General features: G+C 39.2%; 1 protein-coding gene and 1 pseudogene across 1 annotated transcript in view; one reads left to right on the top strand and one right to left on the bottom strand.

The window, feature by feature from the left end:
* Positions 1-7,456, top strand: part of LOC129554655 (adenine phosphoribosyltransferase pseudogene) — a 10,843-nt pseudogene extending 3,387 nt beyond the window's left edge.
* Positions 7,457-9,828: 2,372 nt separating this feature from the next.
* Positions 9,829-25,447, bottom strand: part of RAB18 (RAB18, member RAS oncogene family) — a 39,743-nt gene continuing 24,124 nt past the window's right edge. Inside the window, exons 5-7 of the mRNA XM_055430237.2 lie at positions 24,642-24,760; positions 24,501-24,567; positions 9,829-21,441 (exon numbers count right to left, since the gene is read on the bottom strand). Of these exons, the coding sequence (XP_055286212.1) occupies positions 21,266-21,441; positions 24,501-24,567; positions 24,642-24,760 (362 nt within the window). The 3' untranslated portion in view covers positions 9,829-21,265. The remainder of the gene's footprint in view (positions 21,442-24,500; positions 24,568-24,641; positions 24,761-25,447) is intronic.

The raw sequence follows: 25,447 nt of genomic DNA, 5'->3' as shown, positions 1-25,447 counted from the left end.
GGCCCAGATAATCATAATGGTGTGATCACTCACCTAGAGCCAGGCATCCTGGAATGCAAAATCAAGTGGGCTTTAGGAAGCATCACTACAAACAAACAAAGCTAGTGGAGGTGATGGAATTCCATTTGAGCTATTTCAAATCTTAAAAGATGATGCTGTGAAAGTGCTGCACTCAATATGCCAGCAAATTTGGAAAACTGAGCAGTGGCTACAGGACTGAAAAAGGTCAGTTTTCATTCCAATTCCAAAGAAAGGCAATGCCAAAGAATGCTCAAACTACCACACAATTGCACTCATCTCACACACTAGTAAAGTCATGCTCAAAATTCTCCAAGCCAGCTTTCAACAGTACGTGAACCATGAACTTCCAGATGTTCAAGCTGGATTTAGAAAAGGCAGAGGAACCAGAGATCAAATTGCCAACATCTGTTGGATCATTAAAAAAGCAAGAGAGTTCCAGAAAAACATCTATTTCTGCTTTATTGACTATGCCAAAGACTTTGACTGTGTGGATCACAACAAACTGTGAAAAATTCTTCAAGAGATGGGAATACCAGACCTACCCAACCTGCCTCTTGAGAAATCTGTATGCAGGTCAGGAAGCAACAGTTAGAACTGGACATGGAACAACAGACTGGTTCCAAATAGGGAAAGGAGTACGTCAAGGGTGCATATTGTCACCCTGCTTATTTAACTTATATGCAGAGTACATCATGAGAAATGCTAGGCTGGAGGAAGCACAAGCTGAAATCAAGATTGCAGGGAGAAATATCAATCAACTCAGATATGCAGATGACACCACCCTTATGGCAGAAAGTGAAGAACTAAAAAGCCTCTTGATGAAAGTGAAAGAGGAGAGTGAAAAAGTTGTCTTAAAACTCAACATTCAGAAAACTAATATCATGGCATCCAGTCCCATCACTTCATGGCAAATAGATGGGGAAACAGTGACAGACTTTATTTTGGGGGGGCTCCAAAATCACTGCAGATGGTGAGTGAAGCTGTGAAATTAAAAGACGATTGCTCCTTGAAAGAAAAGTTATGAGCAACCTAGACAGCATATTAAAAAGCAGAGACAGTACTTTGCTAACAAAGGTCCATCTAGTCAAAGCTATGGTTTTTCAAGTAGTCATGTATGGATGTGAGAGTTGGACTATAAAGAAAGCTGGGTGCCAAAGAATTGATGCTTTTGAACTGTTTTGTTGGAGAAGACTTTGAGAGTCCCTTGGACAGCAAGGAGATCCAACCAGTCCATCTAAAAGGAAATCAGTCCTGAATATTCATTGCAAGGACTGTATGCTGAAGCTGAAACTCCAATACCTTGGCTACCTGATGCAAAAACCTGACTCATTGGAAAAGACTCTGATGCTGAGAAAGATTGAGGGCAGGAGGAGAAGGGGACAACAGAGGATGAGATGGTTGGATGGCATCACCGACTCGATGGACATGAGTTTGAGTAAGCTATGGGAGTTGGTGATGGACAGGGAGGCCTGGCGTGCTGCAGTCCATGGGTCGCAAAGAGTTAGGACTGAGTGACTAAACTGAACTGAACTGAAAATTTCTATAGAATCTCAAGTAACTGTGTTAAGCTAAAACAATTTTTTATAGGAAGAACAATTCTGATTTCAAAACTTACTGCAAAGTTACAGTAATCAAAACTCAAAACAGTGTGTTACTGGCACAGACCTAGACCAAGGGAATAGAATAGAGAGCACAGAAATAAACCCTTGTACATATGATCAAATTATTTTTGACATGGCTGCCTAGACCGTTCAATGGGGACAGGATCAGTAAAGTTCAGTTCAGTTCAGTCACTAGATGGGGAAGGATAGTCTTACTAATAAACTGTGCTGGGAAGACTGGATATCCACACGCAAAAGAATGAAGATAGATCCTTACCTAACAACGTATACAAAAATAAAACCAAAATGTGAGACGTAATACTACAAAACTCTTAGGAAAAAGCTGCTGCTGCTACTGCTAAGTCACTTCAGTCGTGTCCGACTCTGTGTGACCCCATAGACAGCAGCCCACCAGGCTCCCCCGTCCCTGGGATTCTCCAGGCAAGAACACTGGAGTGGGTTGCCATTTCCTTCTCCAATGTGTGAAAGTGAAAAGTGAAAGTGAAGTCGCTCAGTCGTGTCCGACCCTTAGCGACCCCACGGACTGCAGCCTACCAGGCTCCTCCATCCATGGGATTTTCGAGGCAAGAGTACTGGAGTGGCTTGCCATTGCCTTCTCCGTAGGAAAAAGCATAGAACAAAAATTTCATAAACTGGATTTTGGCATTGATTTCAAAGGAATATGACATCAATATGATTTCTTGGATATGACATCAAAAGCACAGGCAATAGAATAAAAAATTTTAATTGGATTTTATGTGAAATTAAAAATTTTGTACACCGAAAGACAATCTCAACAGAGTAGAAAGGGAACCCACAGAAAGGAAGTATTTGCAAATCATATATCTGATAAGGGAGTAATACCTCAAACATAGAGAACAACAACATAAAATTAAACAGTATATAAACAATCTCTTTCAAAACTGGGCAAAGGACTTGAAGAGACATTTCTCCAAAGATATACAAATGGTCAATAAAAACATGAAAATATGATCAATATTACTCATCATTAGGAAAATGAAAAATAAATACTAAAATGAGATACCATTTCACACCCATTTCAAATAAAAAAGCCCAGAAAATAAGAAGTGTTGGCAAGGGAACACTTGTTGGTGGGTATCAAGTCATAAAGCTACTGTGAAAAGCATTATGGCAGCTCCACAAAAAAATTGAAAATAATATTGCCACATTTTCAGCAATTTGTTCCTGGTATACACACAAAATAATTGAAAGCACAGTCTTGAAGAGATATTTGCACATGTCAATAGCAACATTATTCACAACAATTGAAACTTGGTTACAACCCAAGTGTCCATCAATGAATGAATGGGTATGTATAACGTGGTATAACCATGAAATATTATGCAGCCTTAAAAAGGGAGGAAATTCTGCAATATGCTCTAATATGGATGAACCCCATGGACATTATGCTAAGTGAAATAATCCAGTCACAAAAAGACAAATATGGTATGATTCCATTTACATGAAATACTGAAGATAGTCAAAATCAAAAAGACAGAAGTTAAAATTATGGTTGCCAGGAACTGGCAGGAAATAAATGGGGAGTCACTGTTTAGTGGGTATAGGATTCCAGTCTTACAAGATGCAAAGAGTTATGGAGATGGACAGTGGTGACAGTTACGCAACATTAAGAACATATATGTAATATCACTAAATTATATACTTTAAAATGATTAAGATGGTGAATTTTATGTTATATCTATTTTGCCACAATGAAAAAAATTACAAAAAAAGAGATGCTAAACTTCCTTTATAATTAATTAAATAAAAATTAAAACAATAAAAAGGGTAGAGATCAAAAACACTGCAACAGAAATGAATAATGTCTTGCATGTGCTAGTTAATAGACTGTATTTGGCTGAGAGAAGAATCACTGAGCTTGAAGAGACGTCAATAGAAACTTTCAAGAGAAAAAATAATTTTAAAAAAGTAACAGAGTATCCAAAAACTGTGAAACAAATACAAAAGGTATAACATACACATAACAGAAATACCAGAAGGAAAAGAGAGACAGAAAAAGTACAAAATATTTGAATCAATAATGACTAAGGGGACTTCCCTGGTGGTGCAGTGTTTAAGAATCTGCCTTACAATGTAGAGGATGCTTGTGGGAATACTAGGATCCCACATGTGGCAGGGCAACTGGGCCCACACACCACAGCTACTGAGTCCACACTCTAGAGCCTGCAAGTCACGACTACTGAAGCCCATGCTCTGCAACTAGAGTCCAAATGCTTCAACAAAAGATCCCAGACGATGCTCAGTAAAGATCCCCCATGTTGCAACTAAGACCCAATGCAGCCGAATAAATAATAAATTAACTTTAAAAAATGACTGAGAATTTTCCCTAAATTAAAGTCCAACACCAAACCACAGATCAGGAAGCTCGGAAACACCAAGCAGAATAATGCAATAAAACAAAGCCCCCAAACTCTACACCTAGGCATACCATTTTCAAAGTGCACAAAGTCAAAGATAAAGAAAAAATATTAAGGAAGTCTTCAGGGAAAAAGAAAAAAACACACAAACCTTATCTATTAAGAAAGAAAGATATGAATTATATCAAAAAATCTCCTCAGAAACCATGCAAGCAAGAAGAAAGTGAAGTGAAATATTTTAAATATTGAGAGGGAAAAAAAAGCCAATACTTTAGAATTCTGTATCCTGCAAAATTATCCTTCAAAAGTGAGGGATAAAGACTTTTTCAGGCAAACAAAAATTGAGGGAATTTATTGCTAGTAGGGGCTTTCCAGGTGGTGCTAGTGGTAAAGAACCCAACTGCTAATCCAGGAGACACAAGAGATGTGGGTTCGATCCCTGGGTAGGCAGATCCCCCGGAAGAGGGCACAGCAACCCAGCCCAGTATTCTTGCCTGGAGAGTCCCATGGACAGAGGAGCCTGGTGGGCTACAGTCCATAGCATTGCAGAGAGTCAAACATGACTGAAGTGACTTAGCATGCACACATGTGCATATGTAGGGCAAGGGATATATGGAAACTCTGTTTTTTGCTCAGTTTTTACTGTGAATTACAATAAAAAAAATAAAGTCTGTTTCCTTAAGTAGAGGGAAGAATTAATCAAAATTGAAACATTACCAGTAAAAGTATAGACATTATCAATAAAACCAACAGTTTAAAAGTGGCAAGGGTGATCAAGAACATTAACTGAAAAAAGACTTCTGAACCTTCTAAAAATGACTAACATTATAAACATATATTTATACCAAGCATGTCTGCCATTACTCAGTCCAGAAACTGCCATTTAAGCAAAGTAAGCAGAGAAAGAGAGGTCCTGCCAGATTCTGATGAAGAATACAATGACAGAATTGTCTTATAATTCAAAACATTTGTAGAGAAATAGCCTATGAGAATTAAGTGCATTCAGTATACTGGAGTCAAAATCATCGAACAATTTAGTTTTAAAAGTTTGGTGGAAAATGAAGTGCAATTTTAAATCCTTTAACTGAGTGTTTCCAGAAAAGTTCTCGGTCCCCACAAAAAGAAATCTAATATAATCTCCTCTTTGAGCTCTAAAATGATTTAAAATAAAAAAAGTCAATAATTTTAAAGCCTTAAATTAATGCAGTTTCACAGAATATTTGTGGCATCCTCATCTTATCTGGAAAGTCTCTATTCAATCCCCCAAAACTTCTCTTTAAAAAGATATAAAGGCACAGGAGAGGAAGGAAGCAGTCCTATTCCAAAACCCTAGTCAATTGCTTCCATTTCCTCCACCTCCAGCCAAGACAACCGTAAGGACTGTTACAACGTCTATCCGTTGACTTTGGTATAAATAGGTCATTTCAGAACAGAAAGCCTCAGATCTAATAAAAAAGTGATCTATGGCTGAACTTTGCCAAAAAGGAAAAAGAAAAGAAACAAAAACAAGAGATAGAGAAGGCAGGAAGAGAGGGAGGAGGAAGATGGCAAGACAAGACAAGACAAAGGCAACAAAAACAACCCCACAGGCAGTAAAAATTCTCAAAAATATTGGACAGTGTCAAGGCTTTGATTGTGACCGTAACTGCGGGAATTCTCAGATAACTGAAGGGCTGCTGCCCCCTCATGGTTAACTGAAAGATCTCATTTAGAAGCGCTGATTCTGCAGTCACACATTTATTAATATATCCTGACTTCTCTTTTTTTTTTGGACTATTTGTTTTTCTTAAAAAGCCACAAACATTTCTATAGAAAACACCCACTCTTCTTGACATATAATTAAAAATAACTGATTTAATTTTTGATGACTGTGGTACTGTATAGCACATGCATGCTGCTAAGTCACTTCAGTCGTGTCCGACTCTGTGAGACCCCATAGACAGCAGCCCACCAGGCTCCCCCATCCCTGGGATTCTCCAGGCAAGAACACTGGAGTGGGTTGCCATTTCCTTCTCCAATGTGTGAAAGTGAAAAGTGAAAGTGAAGTCGCGCAGTCATGTCTGACTTGTAGCGACCCCATGGACTGCAGCCTACCAGGCTCCTCCGTCCATGGGATTTTCTAGGCAAGAGTACTGGAGTGGCTTGCCATTGCCTTCTCCGATAGCACATGCATAGGAAAGGAATAAAATATAGAAATTCACTTTAAGTTTTTATTTGGATTTAGATGTCAAACTCTTTTTTCCCAAACATGACTGTGGGGAGAAGCAGTCTGATGTTACATGTTACAACTCTCCCCTGAACACACACTCTACAAATCTAACAGTGAAATTGCAAAATTTAGAGAATAGTAAAGTTGAAAGTGATCTTATGGCCTCATGTCCGCCTTCCCTGAAACAACCTAACTGAAAAATCAAAAATCTTTCCTTCTTGTCTTTTGTATTGTCTTTCCAATTTCATGTCTTATGTCAAGCCATGTGATTCTAGCAACAGAAATGGGCAAGCTCAATAAATTCACTTTCAAGAAACTTCCATATCTTATAGCAAAGCAAAGCCACATGCCTTTTTCTTCTTCAGGGGAGAATAATATGCTGTAGTGTGAATTTTGATCCAGGCAAAAAATGACCTCAAAATCTAATCTTTTAATTGTCTGTCTCATCCTACTAGAATATAAATTCCAGGAAAATAGGGAACTTGTCTATCTTGTTCTAGGTCATAGGCAATTTAAAACACTTCCGTGTCAATGCAAAAATTAACGTTGGTGTTTACACAATGACAGTCATCAATTTTTTCCCCCTAGCACCTGTATCTTGGCTGCATTTCTGTTTTTTCAAAGCACCTGATGCCATATGGACAGAAAGCTATCCATAAAACTAGATTAGTTTTCTCTTAAATAAAAATTCAAAGAGAAGCCGGCCCCTCGTGCCCACGACACGCGTGGAAGTGGCAAAGGTGGGTCCTGTTCAGGGACATCTCGCCCGTCCTCAAGGACCCCGCCGACTCCTTCTGCGCCTCCATCAGCCTCCTGGTTTGGTGAATCACCTGAAAAAGGCCCACAGTGGCAGGATCGACTACATCGCCGGGCCTAGACTCCCACGATTTCCTTGTTTGATCAGTTCCTGGCCCAGGAGCTGGGCTTGGCTATGTTCTCATCCGAAAGCAAGAGAAGCTTCCGCCCCCCACCGTGCACACCTCCTATGCGCTGGAATACAGGAAGGCTGAACTGGAAATCCAGAGAGATGCCCTGGGACCAGGGCTGAAGGTGGTGGTTATGGACTGTTCTGCTCGCCACTGGTAGAACCATACGCGCCGCCTGTGAGCTGCGGGGCCACTTGCGGGCTGAGGTTGCTGAGTGTGTGAGCCTGGTGGAGCTGAGCTCACTGAAGGGCAGGGAGAAGCTGGGGGGCTGTGCCCTTCTTCATCCTGCAGTATAAGTGACCCCAGCCCCAAGCCACCTGGAGGAAAAGAGCAGCATGGGCAGATGCAGTACCCTCCAGTGGCCACCAGGGGGCACTGGCTACCCGCCTGGACTTGCTCTGCGTCCGTGTGACTCTTCAGAGTGGGGCTGCCCCTTGGGCCCTTGCTGGGGCTCTGGAAGCCCCATGGCCAGGAGCTGCCGGCTGGTTGATAGTGGAATGAGAATAAACAACTTTCTAGGAGAAAAAAAAAATTCAAAGAGGATGAACTTTGCGAGACTACTGAATTTACTTTGATCTCTATTTTCAAATACTAACCTAATGCTTATGCTTTGTAAAAGACTCATTCTTGAAAAAAAGAAAAGCACCTTGTATCCAGCTTTACTGAAAGCATAATAAATACTGTAAGATGTTTAAAGTGCATATCATGATGATTTAACTATGGATTGTGAAAGCATTCCCCCCATCTAGTCAATTGATGCATCTAAGATGCAATTTATATAAATTATATTCATCATTGGAGCTTGAAATGGGGTTCCCAATTCAGTTCAGTTCAGTTGCTCAGTCGTGTCCGACTCTCTGCGACCCCATGAATCACAGCACGCCAGGCCTCCCTGTCCATCACCAACTCCCGGAGTTCACTCAAACTCATGTCCATAGTTAGTGATGCCATCCAGGGTTCCCAATAGCTGCATCTTAGTTCTTAGAAACTACGTGAATTTTGGTATTTCCATATCTTCTTTGAATGCTTCAATAAGGACCTCTTCTCCATCAAATCTGTGTAAAAACTAAGACTTTTATAACTTTGTTCACCTACTTTTGACCCCACTTCAGCCCCTGTTTTGAGCTCCCACTTAGATATTAATATGGTTTGAGAACAAACCTGAATTCCTATATTTTGCACATTCTTCAAATTTTTCCAAAGTTGAAAGAGAAAATCTAAAGGTAAGAGTCTATTTTTAATTTTATTACCAGGTCTGATTTGTATAGAAATTGAATAAATCTCCCAAAATAAATTTTATACACACACATTCACAGTAGGACCTCAATGGGTGTTCATCATATTATTCTTAATAACATATCTACATTATCCATATTCTCTTATAAAGATGAAAAAATTAATGAAATAAAAGCAAGAATACATGGTTGCTATATTATCAGATTAAACAAAATTCAAAATGCAAATAGATTTAACAAGCTTATGTAATGATAAAAGATACAATCATAAAGAATATATATGTTCTGTTTCTTTATGGACTAAATAACATAAAGCTAAATCTTACAGCTCTATAGGAACTTGATAAAATCATCTATCATGATAATACCCTTTAATACAACTCTTTCAGAATTTGATGGCTCAAATATACAAAATAACAATGTATAAAACTTTATTCTCTATAAATGATATATATTACACTTTTGATATCCATGAAACATTTTTTAAAATGAATCAAAATTTCAACTCTATTGGCTGTGTGACCTTGGAAAAGTTAATTTTTCTGAGTTTCTATTTCCTTTTCTGTAAAGTAAAAATTGTCACACCTGCACTTCCCTGGTGGTCCAGTGGTAAAGAATCTGCCTGCCAATGCAGGGGACACAGGTTTGGTCCCTCATCCAGGAAGATGCCACATGCCACAGGGCAACTAAGCCAATGAGCCACTACTGAGCCCACGTGCCCTAGAGTTCAGGCTCCACAAAGAGAAGCCACTGCAATGAGAAGCCGGCACATGGAAACAAAAAGGAGCCCTTGCTCGCCACAACCAGAGAAAGCCCAAACAGCGATGAAGACCCAGCACAGCCAAAAATTAATAAATAAACCTAAAAAAAAAATATTATGAACCTAGAAAGTAAAAAACAATAGAGATTAGTATTAACAAATTTCAGTAGAATCATGTTTTTAAGAAACATATAAGCTAAATTTTATTACAGAGAAAAATAAATAAGAAAAAACAGTAGTACATGATAGCAACAATAAAATGCCTAGGAATACATTATGCTGTGCTGAGCTTAGTTGCTCAGTCATGTCTGACTCTTTGAAATCTCATGGACTATATAGCCCGCCAGGCTTCTCTGTCTATGGGATTCTCCAGGCAAGAATTCTGGAGTGGGTTGCCCTGCCCTCCTCCAGGGGATCTTCACAACCCAGGAATTGAACTGGGGTCTCCTGCATTGCAGGTGGATTATTTACTGTCTGAGCCACCAGGGAAGCCCAGGAATACATTATAGGGGGTGTGTGTGAAGAAGATTCTGAAATTTTATTGAAAGACATAAAATAAGAACTCAATAAATGGAAAGACATGCCATGTTTCTGGATGGGAAGATTTCTTAAAATGTAGGCTTATAAATTAATACACAAATGTAATGAGGCTCCCGTCAGAACTTCAAAGAACTTTATTTCTAATTGGATGAAATGATTGCCAAAATAAATTGCTAAAAAAAAAAGTAGTGATGGGGGAAAGCTTGCTTTATAAACATACTACAAATCATTATGGTTCGGCATGGGATACATTTGCTGAACAGGACAGAATCGAGAACTTATTTAATTGCCTATCTATTGATTGAAAAGACATCCAGGATCAGCCTAGTACTTTGGTCCCTTCACTTCCAAATTTCACCCATATGTGAGGAATCACACGTTTATAATCATGATTTACTCCCAGAATCTCATTATCAAGCATTTCTCCACTAATGCCTGTCCTTCCATCTCACTGGCTTTAACATATCGATTCTGAAATATTTGGCCTAAGGGGAACACTCATTCTTCGATTCTACATTTTCCCCCAATCAATTTCCTGTTGACCCCACTAGTTAACAATGACTGTTCACTTATGTGTGGAATCTAAATAATATAACTAGTGAATATACCAAAAAAGCAGCAGACTCACAGATGAAACTGGTGGTTACGCTTGGGGCAAGAAAGGGGAGAGGAGCAGTTCAGTGGTAGGGGATTACAAAATGCATGCTATACGACAGTGACTAAGAACATGCACACAAGCTGCAAAGATATACTTGACGATACAGGGAATACAACCATTATTTTATAATACCTATGAATGGAGTAAAACTTTTTAAAATTGTGATTTTATTGTAGAACTGTGTTGTTATTCAGTCACTAAGTTGTGTCCAGCTCTTTGCAACCCCATGGACTGCAGGATGCCAGGCTTCACTGTCCTTCCCAGAGCTTGCTCAAACTCAGGTCCACTGAGTCAGTGATGCCATCCAACCATTTCATCCTCTGTTATCCCTTTCTCCCTTGGCCTTCGGTCTTTCCCAGCTCAACGTCTTTTCCAATGAGTCAGCTCTTTGTATTATGTGGCCAAAGTATTGGAGCTTCAGTATCAGTCCTTCCAATGAATATCCAGGGTTGATCTCCTTTTAGGATTGACTGGTTTGATTGCCTCCCTGTCCAAGGGAGTCTCAAGACAACTGTAATATATGCAAAAATTGTACAGTAACAATTGTGAATAACACATGCATGCTCAGTCGTGTCTGACTCTTTTGCAGCCCCATGAACTGTAGCCCACCAGGCTCCTCTGTCCAGTGGATTTCCCTGGCAAGAATGTTGGAGTGGATTGCCATTTCCTATTCCAGGGGATCTTTCTGATGCTGGGATTGAACCCAGGTCTCCTTTTCCTGCACTGGCAGGCAGATTCTTGCAACTATGCTGCTGCTTTTAGTCACTAAGTCATGTCCAACTGCTTGTGACCCCAGGGATTATAGACTGCCAGGCTTCTCTGTAAATAGGATTTCCCAGGCAAGGATACTGGAGTGAATTGCCATTTCCTTCTTTAGGGGATCTTCCCCACCCAGGGATCGAAACTGCGTCTCCTGCTTGGCAAGCAGATTCTTTATCACAGTGAAAACTGAATATAAGCAGGAACAAATGAACTAAGTGATTTGAATAACTTGACTGTATATCCATGGTGAGATAAACATCTTAAAGTCAAAAAAGAATGCAAGTGAATTTTAACATTTTCTTAGCAGGTTCATGCTTGGTAGTTCCCTTGGTATTGCAACTCTGAAGTCATTCTGTAAGAATCGTTTATTTGTACTTCTATGAATGAACAATGAACTTTGTAAGAGGTACATGTTAACAGGCATGTTTATTAATGTACATGGTTATCATCTCTATCCAGCACTGTAAGATTTATTAGTGTTGTTTTAAAGAAAACTTAGATGTTGCTTGTGTTTTTTAACCTAAAAAAAAAAATGGTGGTATGAGTGTGACACACAAGAATATTTAAGTAGCTTAAAATTCCTAGTGAAGAAAATATGGCTGAAGGTACATGAATCTCAAGAGGACAACTGCCTCATGGCCAGGGGTCTGGACCATTTTCTGATGTGGTAGCAGGTTTGGACTTCAGAGGCTGGGACACACGAAATGCCTTACAGCCTGATGTGAGGTTGGCTGACAACATCCAGGACTTCACAATGCAGGGAACCTGGCAGCATTTTCAACAGATACCTTATTTGTACTTAATGGCTCTCCTTGGAAATCACTGTATCATTCATTTCCAGTTCACTGTTCTACACTACCTTTCTACTTGTTAAAAAGACCACAGAGAAAAAGTGCTCGCTGAAGAAAAAAGGAAAATATACATATACACATGTGGAATGAGAAACTATAACCTTACAAACTAATTTTCAAATGAGTATATCCAATTTTGTTCCAGAAAAAATTTAAACCTCCAAAGGAAAAAACACAACAACTTTGTTATCTACATTAATTATAAAAACTGACTTCAGTTCAGTCGCTCAGTCGTGTCCGACTCTCCGCGACCCCATGAATCACAGCACGCCAGGCCTCCCTGTCCATCACCAAATCCCGGAGTTCACTCAAACTCATGTCCACAGAGTCGGTGATGCCATCCAGCCATCTCACTCTCGGTCGTCCCTTTCTCCTCTCGCCCCCAACCTTTCCCAGCATCAGAGTCTTTTCCAGTGAGTCAACTCGTCGCATGAGGTGGCCAAAGTATTGCAGCTTCAGCTTTAGCATCAGTCCTTCCAATGAACACCCAGGATTGATCTCCCTTAGAATGGACTGGTTGGATCTCCTGGCAGTACAAGGGACTCTCAAGAGTCTTCTCCAACACCACAGTTCAAAAGCATCAATTATTCGGCGATCAGCTTTCTTCACAGTCCAACTCTCACATCCATACATGACCACGGGTAGAAAAACTGAGAAGGACCAATAACCACAATATGCTATCATTCAGTTCAGTCACTCAGTTGTGTCTGACTCTGCGATCCCAAGGAGTGTAGCATGCAAGGCTTCCCTGTCCATCACCAACTATGCTATTATTAGTAACAGCTAAAGGTGCTGTTGCTCAGCTGGTAAAGAATCTGCCTGCAATGTGGGAGACCTGGGTTTGAACCCTGGGTTGGGAAAATCCCCTGGAGAAAGGAAAGGCTACCCACTCCAGTATTCTGGCCTGGAGAATTCCATGGACTGTATAGTCCGTGGGGTCACAAAGAGTCAGACACGACTGAGTGACTTTTACCTTCACAAACGTACTCAAGTATACTGTCAAGCTTTATACTGTCTTATTTAGTGCTCAGAACAACCCTAGAGAGTGTTGAGACTATTATTATCTCATTTTCAATTTGAACAAACTGAGACCCAAGTCTAGGAATCGTGCAATAAACGAAGACCCTAAATGCAAGACAGCAAAAGAGACACAGATATACAGAACAATCTTTTGGACTCTGTGGGAGAAGCTAAGGGTGGGATGATTTCAGAACAGCATTGAAACATATGTATTATCATATGTGAAACACATCGCCAGTCCATCTTCAATGCATGAGACAGGGTGCTCAGGGCTGGGGCACTGGGATGACACTGAGGGATGGGATGGGGAGGGAGGTGGGAGGGGGGTTCAGGATGGGGAACACATGTACACCCATGGCTGATTCATGTCAATGTATGGCAAAAACCACTACAATACTGTAAAGTAATTAGCCTCCAATTAGAATAATTAAAAAAAAAGACAATACCATTTTTAAAATTAAGTATTCCAGCATGTAGAAAAAGAATCTTCAAGTTTATGAATCTTGCAAGACATGAAGCTAGCATCAATAAAAATGACAGCCCAGTCTATGATTGCATATGAAAAAAACAGAAAACGGTGGCCCTGAGGGAGAGCTTGGCCTGCCAAAGAAGAGCCCTGGCCTGGGAGGGCTTATTGAGGAACTGAATGGAAAGTTGCAGAACCTTAGCAGCAGTTGTGAAATGGGAGGTTTCCTCCACTTTGTCAGAAAACAAATTCAAAATGGTACTAGAAATGAGACAGATGGCTGTAATTTCCTCTAAATAAATATATGCGTGTACTAAAATTACAATTTTAAGGCAATTTTGAAGGCAAAAGAGGAGAATGGCAGAGGATGAGATGGTTAGAGAGCATCACCAACTCAATAGACATGAACTTAAGCAAACTCCAGGAGATAGTGGAGGGCAGGGAAGGCTGGTGTGCTGCAGTCCATGGGGTTGAAGAGTCAGACATGACTTAGTGACTGAACAATGACAAAATTACAAATTATATTTTCTCTATTTTACCTAGAAAACTAAAGAAATCTTATTTTAAAACAGAGTACCAAATTGATTAGTCAGCTGGATAGACAGAAGTGAACAGCTTTTCCTTATTAGTATCAACTACATAGATTCCAAAATTAGAAGACCAACTCTATTCACACTGAAATGTTTCTAGGAATAGTTTTTAAAAATAAGGTTCAGAACCTATGTAAAGAAAAGTATAAATATAAAAATAGCATAAACTCTGAATAGAAAGGTATCTCATTTCCTAATGGCAAGTCTTACCATGAGATTATCAGGTTTCTCATAATTAACAGAAATATTTATCAAGTGATTCCAATTAGAATTCTAGTTTTTATAATTAAATTTTTACTTAAAAAAATTTTAAATTATGCACTTTTCAAGCAAATTCAAAAGACAGTTAATTTTGAGACTTCAGCAATATATATTAGTGACAAAAGACTAGTACTCGTATCACATTTTATAAAGAACTCCTCTGTTAAAAAAAGAGACCACAAAAAGGAAAAATGGGCAAAGAATAAAATGAAGGAATCATATGTAAAAAAAAAAATTGAAAAAGAATGAGAAAGAACCTACCTTATTAGTCATGAACATATTATATTATAGAGCCACTACCATGAAAACCTTGGTTTTGTCAGGCCTCTGGAGTCGTCTGATGAAACCTGCAAAGCCCTTCTTAGAATGCTTTTAAAGCATAAATCAAACACACAGGATTAAAGAAATCTAGACACACTAAAATCCATAACCTTCCATGGTGAAGAGACACTAAAATTGAAGGCCAGAGTAGACTCCACTTATGGGAATTTTATCGAGGGCAAAATGAGTTATTTCAGCTCAGTGGGGAAGTGCTGGCTCCCATATGATCAACAAGATGGTTCCCTACCTTGTGTCATAAGCAAAAGTGAATTCTAAGTTAGTGAAGGTTTAAAAAGAAAAAACTAAAACAGAAGTCTCAGAAGAGGTTAAGGAGATTGCATGTACAGTCTAAGAGCTGAGGAACCCAAAAGGTATAATAAAATATTTTAAAAAGTTGTAAGAAAAAACACAGCATAAACAAACTGAAAAGTAAACACTAGGTTAGAAACAAATGCTTAAAACTTAAATATATGGGTTAGTGTCTGTACTACATAAAGAGCTCACATAACATCACAAAATCAGGAAAAAAAAAACCGAATAGAAAAATTGGCAAAGGATATGAATAATCATTCCAAAAAACAGCAACTCTAAATAGCCTACAAACATGAAAAAATGCTCTACAGAAAATGCAAACTAACATAAGCTAACATCTTACAAATATTGAATTGGCAAAATTTAAAACTTGAGGACACCTCCTGCTCCTGATGGTGAATGCAGGGGGGGATATCCTTACATATTGCTAGTAGAAATGTAAATTGTCACAGATTTTTGGAAAGCAATTTACAAGACACGTCAAAATGAAAAAATAAATTTTCTTTGGCCAATAGATCCAACTCTTAGAAGTTGGATCCCATAGAAACAAAAAGGTATACATACAAGGGTATTTATTGCAGCACCATCTGCAAAGGCAAAATGGAAACAACATATATGCCCAATACTAGAGGAATGGTTAAGTAAACTGTGATAATTCACAGCACCGAATATTAATAAATATTGAAACAGATGCTGTGTATGCTCAATTGTGTCTCTTTGCAGCCCCATGGACTGTACTTCACCAGGCTCCTCTGTCCATAAAATTTCCCAGGCAAGAATACTGGAGTGGATTGTCATGCCCTCCTCCAGAGGATCTTCCCAACCCAGGGATCAAACCATGAATCTCTTGTGTCTCCTGCATTGGCAGATTCTTTACTGAGAGGTTAAAGCGTCTGCCTCCAATGCAGGAGACCCGGGTTCGATCCCTGGGTCAGGAAGATCCCCCGGAGAAGGAAACGGTAACCCACTCCAGTGTTCTTGCCTGGAGAATTCCATGGACGGAGAAGCCTGGTAGGCTACAGTCCACGGGGTCACAAAGAGTCGGACACGACTGAGTGACTTCACTTACTTACTCACTTACCACTAGCGCCACCTGGGGAGCCAAAATAGACGCTGCTGCTGCTGCTGCTGCTGCTAAGTCACTTCAGTCGTGTCCGACTCTGTGTGACCCCATAGACGGAAGCCCACCAGGCTCCCCCATCCCTGGGATTCTCCAGGCACGAACACTGGAGTGGGTTGCCATTTCCTTCTCCAATGTGTGAAAGTGAAAAGTGAAGTCGCTCAGTCGTGTCCGACCCTCAGTGACCCCACGGACTGCAGCCTACCAGGCTCCTCCATCCATGGGATTTTCCAGGCAAGAGTACTGGAGTGGATGCTAGATGCATCCAGATTGGCTTGAAGGGATTTTCAGAATCTACTGTTACGTAAGAACAGCAATATGCAGAGAATATACAAATAATCTCATTTTTGTAAAATAGCAAGAGTAAAATAATGCATATAGCAGAAAGGATACACATGCCAGATTGTAACAATGATTATCTCAGGAAGGAAAGTGGGACAGTGAATGTTAGGATGACAGAGGAAATTAAACCCCCCCAAAACACAAGACCCTATGAAGTAAGCCCTCAAAATTATATTGTTGTTGTTCAGCTGCTGAGTTGTGTCTGACTCTTTGTGATCCCATGGACTGCAGCAAGCCAGGCTTTCTTGTCCTCCCCTATCTCCCGGAGTTTGTTCATGTCCATTGAGTCAGTCATGCTCTCAAACCACCTGATCCTCTGCCACCCTCTTCTCCTTTGCCTTAAAATTAGATACTTGTATATATCCACAAAAAAATATATGAAAGTAACCCCACTGAAATATTAAGTTATTTAAGAATAATGGCTTTTCAAGTGATAGTGATCAACACACTGAATTCCATGTAGGAAGAGTCCCTACAAAGACCGTATACACCACAGCAAAGCTTTGATTACAAGGAAAAAAAAATCCAGCTCAAACTGGCTTAAACACAAAGAGAATTTATTGGCTCACATAAGTGAGAAGTCCACAAGTAAAGCTGAGTTCAGGTGCAGTTTGATCCAGATGCTCCAGACTTCATCAAGGCTCCAACTCTGACTCCCTTTCCTTTTCTTAGTACAGCCCTCAAGCTGGCTCCTTTAAATCAGAAAAACTAGCTATAGCAAGTTCAGAGTTATCACACCACATTATCTCCAACGAAGTGTTGCCTTCTGCAGTTCCCGAGGGAGGCTTAGAAAACATGCTCTAACTAAGTGGCCTGATCTGGGTCTGTCACCCATCCCTGAACCATGTATGTGGGCCAAGTGGCACTGGTTTAAGAGAACCAGGTCAGCTCTGGAGCTGACGGTGTGACAATCCCATTCAAACTGCGTGTGTGAAGGAAGGCCGTTATCCAAAGAAAAAGGGGATGGTATTTTGAGGAGGTGGACGGTGGATGGCGACCACAACATAACATGAAAAAGGAATAAAAGAAAATAATACAAATATCCGATGAAATACTAGAAGTGCTCAACCACACTAGTAATCAAAGAAATACAATAAAATTGAAAATTTTTGTTATTTATGAGGTTAATGAAAGAAAAAGACACTGCTTGTGTGTGAGAGAGATGGTGAGGGGGCAGGCCCCACAAAAACTAAAAGCTCAACCACTACTGGAAACGTCTGTGACAAAACAGCTGTACCTATAAGAGGCAATGAAACAGACTTATAGCACCCCTAGAAACACTCCTGATTCATAAATATGAAACAACAGGCTGGCAACAAACAGTAAAACTTAAAGGCCATAGTGTAACAGAACTTGAGTCATGTTTCCTTTCCTCCAACTCGACAGATGTCCCTGTTAAAAACAAACGAACAACAACAAAAAAGCCCAGAGATTTCTCGGTAGATCTATATTCCTTATCTCCAAATCTTGACTTGGCTTATTCTTTCCATTCTCTTCCTTCAACACTTCTAGACAAAACCCAAGATGAAATCTATAGTTGATTACCCTCAGCATAGCTGGGGTCAGAACTAGTATAAAATCATCTAAAACTGATTAAATTAATTTATTACCATCTCTAACTACGGAAAATAAATGAAGAACACAAAAATCTCCTAAGTATGACTGGTGAAATGAACCTCAAAATATAGAAGCATAAGGATTGAATACTGTAAAGACCTACAACCTATAGGATCGAGAAGATTATCCCACTTCATTTGAAAATCAGAAAAAAAATACACATTAAATTGTATTTAAATATATTATAGATATGAGGTAGGTCTGTGCTATTCTACACTTGGAACAGAATCATGTAATCATGTGTATTTGAGTACATGAATCACAATGAATCAAAATCAAGACCAATTCCACTGTGTTCAATGAGAAAGCCAAGCGTGAGTTTGTACGTGGCAGCTGAGTACCTGAAATGTAAACATCCCCTAGATTTTAATTTTGAGCAAAAGGTCGTTTCCAGATTTAATAACTTTTCTCACGTCCAATTATAAACAGGAAATTAAGGTGCCATAAGTTCTGACTTTTCTAGGTCAAAGATTTTCATTCCACCATGAGGAGGTAAAAGCACTAGGAGACCACCTACCCTACTACCTTAACTTTTAGGTAAAATGACTTACACAGTTGGTTTACATCAATGGGATTTACTCTATAACCAAAAAATCTGAACTACACCTATTACACATAACAAAAGATATGATAAACTTGCTATTTTAAAACAGAAAGCTAGTAACTAGCCATAGTAAAGGGAGCAGTGGTTAAGAACATGGACTCAGGAGTGAAGATGCCTTGACTGGAATCCACCTCTCACTGACTAGCTTTGTGATCTTTGGGAAGTTCCTTAAAATATTCTTATTTCATTATTTTCATCTTTAAAATGGGCATAATAGCAGTACCAACCCATCTCTCAAGGTTGCTGCGAGGTTTACTGAGATAAACCAGCACTCTGATCAGGGCCTGACATCAAGGAAGCTTCAATAAATGTTAACTATGCCTCTTAATATAAACAGAATGTGTTTGTTTAGCTCTATATGAGTATTCCCAGAATTCAGAATCAAGTGAAGTGAGAGCTGCTCAGTCGTGTCCAACTCTTTGCAACCCCATGGACTATATATACAGTCCATGGAATTCTCCAGGCCAGAATACTGGACTGGGTAGTCTTTCCCTTCTCCAGGGGATCTTCCCAACCCAGGGATCGAACCCAGGTCTCCCGTATTGCAGGCAGATTCTTTACCAGCTGAACCACAAGGGAAGCCCAAGAATACTAGAGTGGGTAGCCTAATTTCTAATCGTTCTAATTTGCTCCACCTGCAAAAGGCGTTCAATTTCAAATGACTGAGAAATGAACTGACAAAAACCTGTCATTTAAGTGACAATTGTTAGCTATTACAACTACTTCATTTAGAAAACCTACACTATAAGGTTTTCTACTACACTATGAAACAAGAAGCTTGCAACAAGAGTAAATAACTCTTGCAACAAGAGTTTTATATATATATATATTATATATTCCTACAGAGTATAGGAAGTAGTATAATATTCAGGACTTCCTCAGCTGATAAGAGTAACAAGGAAATGTATAATACTTCCTGCACAAATGCATCTAGGGAAAGCAGGCTAGATTTATTAAAAAACTATAAAAGGTTACAATATAAATCAAACAAAATTAGTTGTTAAAAGTTAAGTGACTCATATGTATCCAAATTCTGACCAAATAAAGACAATCCAATGCATAGGAAGAAAATTCTATGGCTCAATGAGCAAATAGCAATAAACAGAAATGTCAATAGAGAAACCACATATACAAATCTACAGTTTTAATGTAACAACAAATCATAAGTACATGTGTTAGCTATCTTTCTCTAACATTAAAGTAGTATATGTTTCATTTTTTGTAAAAACATATGTAATGCATAAAACCTTTAATCCCATGTAATATAGTCTAAGAAGTGTGAACCACATAGAATGTTAAGGTTTTCTTATGTGAAGATATACAATTCAGTCTATTATCACAGGCATTGTAAAGGTGACCCACAAAAATGTTTACCATTTGCGACTGTATACAGAGAACAAACCGCCCAGAAATAAGTATTTCTTATTAATCTTAATGAGTGGTATTAAAGTGGCCTGCCTGAAAGGGCAAATTACTTATCTGGAAGCGTAAAATAGCAGAGATCAATGTATATTAAATAATACATGAGTGAAAAAAATATACAATGTACAATAGCAGGAGATTACAAAACTGAATACTGTGTAAAAGATTTATTAGTCTGTACAAGTTTGTACCAAGATTTTCACTGCAACAGTATTTTCCCATACACATCAAAATCTGTAAGCAATATGCCTTTTCAAATGATAGTTTAGTGTTTTTCTCCCCCAACCCTCAAAACACGGAAATATGTTTTTGAATATCAACTAGTCATTTATGGAAGTCATAAGATACAGATATTCATTAACATTACACGAGCTATAATTGAAGTACCGGAACAAACACCACCAACATTTATGGGAAAGGTGTTGGTTTTACAGGTGATAAGTGCTACATGAGTTACATAAACATACTACTCCTGTCCTTCTGAAACCAAAATGGGGGAACCTTATTGCCATTCTGTCAAATACCACACAACCCAAAATGCTGCACAGAGGCTCATGAAGCCATGTACACATCACAGAATTAAAACTCCAGCTAAGCGATGAGCTACTCTTGAAGTCAAGGAAGACCAAACTTCTTTAACATATTAATGCTACTTCCGAAGTATCGTCAGAACAAACAGGGATTTAATTATAAATTGGCCTCAACCACATCCTGCAAAGAGGATTTTGCTTAGTACTAAAGAGAATCCGTCGCGAATATCCTAGGAAAGCTGTGGAATCATGCTCTTTGTTATTCCTGAGGGGAAATCTGCCAGGTTTGATGACACCTGTGTATCTCCCGGTGGTCCTGGGAGTTCTACAATACCAATTAATTCAGTAATTGATAAGTATTTAAGCGAAAAGGAGACCCAAACTAGACCTTGTATCGACATATACTAGAGAGATGGATTTTTTAAAAAAATCACATGATGAATGTAAATCATAAAATCAAATGTACTTATAAAGGTACACCTATTTTATGTTACATAAAAAACTGCAGATTGCAAACTGTGCATGCTTACGTTTTACCTGGAAAAGTCAATGAGTGGGCTTTCTCACAAATATTTACTGCCATGATACAAAACAAATATGTGCAAACTGCAAGGTCCCTAAAATAGCAGTTAGAGAGTTTATATACAGAAAGATGACATTATCTGATCAAATACGCAAGAGATGGCATTTCCCAGAGTTTATAACACAGAACAGTAACCACCACACGCTCCACCTCCTTGGCCTTCTTCCCTGTGTGTCAGCTTGACTCCTTTATTCTGGTTCTCACTTTCCCACAGTCCAGGGGTCTGAATGATCTTTTCAACAAGTTCCTCAAAAGCACACTGTACACCATCACAGGTTTTTGCACTTGCCTCTGAAATTCAAGGAAAAACGTCAAGAGTATATTCTCTTCTAGTCATATTTCTATGTTTTTCTGGAAAACTATTATAGCAGAAATATCAGCAGACAATACATGTTTTTATATATGACTTTTCCCCACAGGTTTATTAATATTAGTGAATCTCCTGCAACTCTCAAAGTTGAGCTATTTAAATTCTATCCATAAGACTAGTGGTATATAAGCTCAAGATTTTGTGGTAGAATTGCAAATTTTAACGCCCTACTCAAATATCCGTAAGTATGCCAAAGTTCTTAGTTTTTTGGTTAGTTCTTAAATTAGCCTCTGAAGCAGATATCATTCCCATTTTAGAATAAGGAAATTGAAGCTTCAAGTTAAACAATGAATCTGGTTGTTCTGTGCCTACAACGAACAGCCACAGGTGGTTGGATAAATGATGTACAAACTGTGAACACTAGTTCCATTTTCAATTTATGTTCAGGAGACCCATGACGCAGGACTGCTCTCTCATCCTGTGTTTCCCCATTGACTTTCCCCAGTCTGATGATTATTTTACGTCTTCATCTTAAAGCTCCTCTAACTGAGCTGATGATCCAGCTCTACACTGGGAAAAGCAGAAACAATCTGACAAGAACTACTGATCACCCCACTAATAGATTGACAACCCCCCCGCATTGTCTTTAGGCTTTGCCTTCACTGGGTGAACCCTCCTGGCTGCCAGCTGGGGCCATCCTTCTGTCTACTTCCAGGGATCCCAACCCTCCTCATCCTACTAAAGGATCGTGTACCCACTCTACTGGATTATATACCAACCAGCTTGAAAGCCCACCAAAATTACTGTCCATCTTATTACTCACTCACCCCTTGACTAACCAACCTGCCCTCCAGCCCACTTTTCCTCTAGTAGCCACCTACTTTCCCTACTCTCTTCCAAAACAACAGTGATAAAGAGTTATCTATATAAGTTGTTACCACTTTATCTCTGATTTTTCTTCAAACTAATCTAATTAGGCTTTTGATTCCACCACTCCGTGCAAACTGTTCTTTTAAAGGTGACCAATACCCGCTAGCTTGTCAAATCCAATGTCCTTTTCTTATTTGACATCTTGCAGCATTTGATAAAGCTGGTCACTTTCCTCCTTTAAATACTTTGTCCACGTGACTGCCAAGACAGCTGAACATTCCTGGTGCTCCTCTATCACTGGCACACCGTTCACAACCTTACTCCCTAGCACCTCCTCTTTCTGCTGACTTGTAACTGTTGAAGTACCCCAGGGTTCAATCTTCAGCCCTTTTCTATCCAGCTTTTCTTGTAGTGACTGCTCCAATCTCATGACTATCAATGCCACCTAAATGCCAATGACCACGATGTCCACTCATTGTCTCAAAGACAGTTCATTCTTATGTCTAAGCAGAAATCTTGGGTCCCTGCTCCTCTGCATAAACCTGTTCTTGTCTGGACCTTCCACATCTTACTTACGGCACCACCATTCACCTAGCTGCTCAAACCACAGACTTGAACCCATCTTTGAATGTTCTTTCCTTACCCTGCACACCCAACCTAATCACCTGACAACTTTACCCTTAAAGTGTCTCCTGGATCTGCCAACTTTCCACCACTACTACTGCCCACTGCAGTCAGCGCCCCAGCATTATCCATCGAGGTCACTGTAAGTACTTAGCCTTTTGCTTCTGCTTCTTATGGTCAAATGAATCTTCTTAAAAGAATATCAAATCACAGCACTACTCCCATGCTTTCTACCACACTTGAAATACAATTCATTTCTTTATCATATCCCAGGAAGTCCAACACCAACTTCCATCATTACCAACCTTTCCTCCAACACACTCTGTTCCAGCCCACAAGCTTTCTCCTGTTTCTTGGACACACTACACTGGTTCCTGCCTCAGGAATAAGATGCTCTCTATCTAGATCTTCATACCATGAATTCTTGCTCAAATGGTGCTCTCTCAAAAAACTTTTCCTTATTTCCTCCCACACTCGTCATTCTCTCTCCCCTTACAACATTTTATTTCATGCAGAGCACTAGTTATGAATTCGAGTCTGCTTCCCATACTGGAAAGTAAGTAAGCTCCCTGAGGGCAGAGAGTTGGACCACTTTGTTCATTGTTCTATACTGTGTTCAATAAATATTAACTGAACAAATTAATGTATGGAAATGGAAGACAACTAGCAAGTAAGCAGCAGCAGTGCTACTCAAGCCCATTCTAAAATTTTCTATACTTTCCATTTGTACCACCCCACTTCTATCTATATATGATGTTCTCCCATTTCCATTTCCTGATTCCTACTAGGTTCATACAGTGGGGAACAAATAGTGATTCCTAAAGCTGGCTTCACATCAGAACCAGCTAGGGTGTTTCTTATAAACTGCCTTCAAGGCTCTGTTTCAGACCTGTCATAAGTAAGGCCCAGAGAGTTGTAATTTTTAAAAGCTCCCCAAGTGATTCTGCCAGTTCACTTTGCCCGACAAGGGGTCAATCAACTTTTTCTGTAAGTGACTAGAGAGTAAATATTTGATGCCATATTGTTTCCATGTAATGAATGAACTCTGCCACGAAGCACAAGGGCAGCCACAGACAATAATGCAGATGGCAGGGCATAGGCACGGTGTGCTTCCTTACAAATGGTGGGGCCAGATCTGGTCCAGGCTGTAGCTTGCCAACCCCTGCTCTACAGTGCTTCTCAAATATTAGCATGACACAAATCATATCTTGTTTGAATGCAGATTCTAATTCAGAATCTATGGGTTAGGGCCTCAAATGAAGCATTTCTGACAATGGTGGTGCTGTCAGGACATGGCCCAGCAGGTATGCATGCCTACAGTGCTGGGCAGATGAATCGTGTGCTGTGTTCCATATGACCTCACATAGATCCTGTTCTTTTTTACAGAGAGAAAAATAAAGAACCTAGTTCTACAATTAGCCAGTTTTATAGCACAGTTATGAACTAAATACATATTTTTCTATGGTTCATAAAGAGAAGAATGTAACAGAAACTCCATTTAAAAACTCTTCATTAACAATGAAAAGATGAATATTCACACACCTACCTATAAATAACATGGAATGCTTTCGTGCAAATTTCAGGCCTTCATTTCTATCAACTTCACGATTTTCCTAAAAGATAAATGCAAAGATTAAGAAAAGCTATCAAAACATACAGCTAAACTGCCAAGTGTCTGACTTCTCACCTTATCAATTTTATTTCCAACTAGCATGTTTACTATGTCATTTCTCGTGCAGTATGTTTCCAACTCATTTAACCAATTATCCAGTTTAACAAAGGTATCTCTTCTTGTGACATCATAAACTGAAATAAAAAGAATCATTTATTAAATAAACATCAAAAGCAAGAAGCAATGACATTATATTTCTGATATATACTAGGAACTGACATTAATATACAGGCAAGTCTGTTTTTATAAGCTGTTAATGATTTAAAAATCAATGTCCACTGATCCAGATGAAAGAAACAAGTGTATTTTTTTAAAAAAATGCATTTATATACACACTTCAATTCAATTAACATATGCTGTTAGAGAAATGAAATAGCTGTCTTCATAACAATAAAAAAATGTGAAAGTCGCTCAGTCATGTCCGACTCTGCGACCCCATGGACTATACAGTCCATGGAATTCTCCAGGCCAGAATACTGGAGTGGGTAGCCTTTCCCTGTTGCAGGGGTTCTTCCCAACCCAGGGATCAAACCCAGGTCTGCACTCCCACATTGCAGGTGGATTCTTTACCAGGTGAGCCACAAGTGAAGCCCGATAAGAAAAAAGGTTTGTCTAAAAGCTAAAAGATGTTTAGACTCAAATCTGTGGCAAAATACAAAAAAGTTTTACATAAATTTAAACATCTATGAACCCATTAACTTATTTCTCACAAGGACCAGAATTTGCAAATTTGAAAACATATGTAAAGTTAGAGGGTGGGCAAAGAGGACCTACTGTATAGCACAGGGAACTCCGCTCAATGTTAGGCGGCAGCCTTGGAT

The sequence above is a fragment of the Moschus berezovskii genome, chromosome 15 (genome assembly GCF_049115385.1).
Source record: "Moschus berezovskii isolate FMDL1 chromosome 15, NW_MosBer_1.0, whole genome shotgun sequence".
Taxonomy (NCBI): Eukaryota; Metazoa; Chordata; class Mammalia; order Artiodactyla; family Moschidae; genus Moschus; species Moschus berezovskii.
Note: the sequence above shows the minus strand (reverse complement) of the source record. Positions and strands in the feature narration are given on the sequence as shown.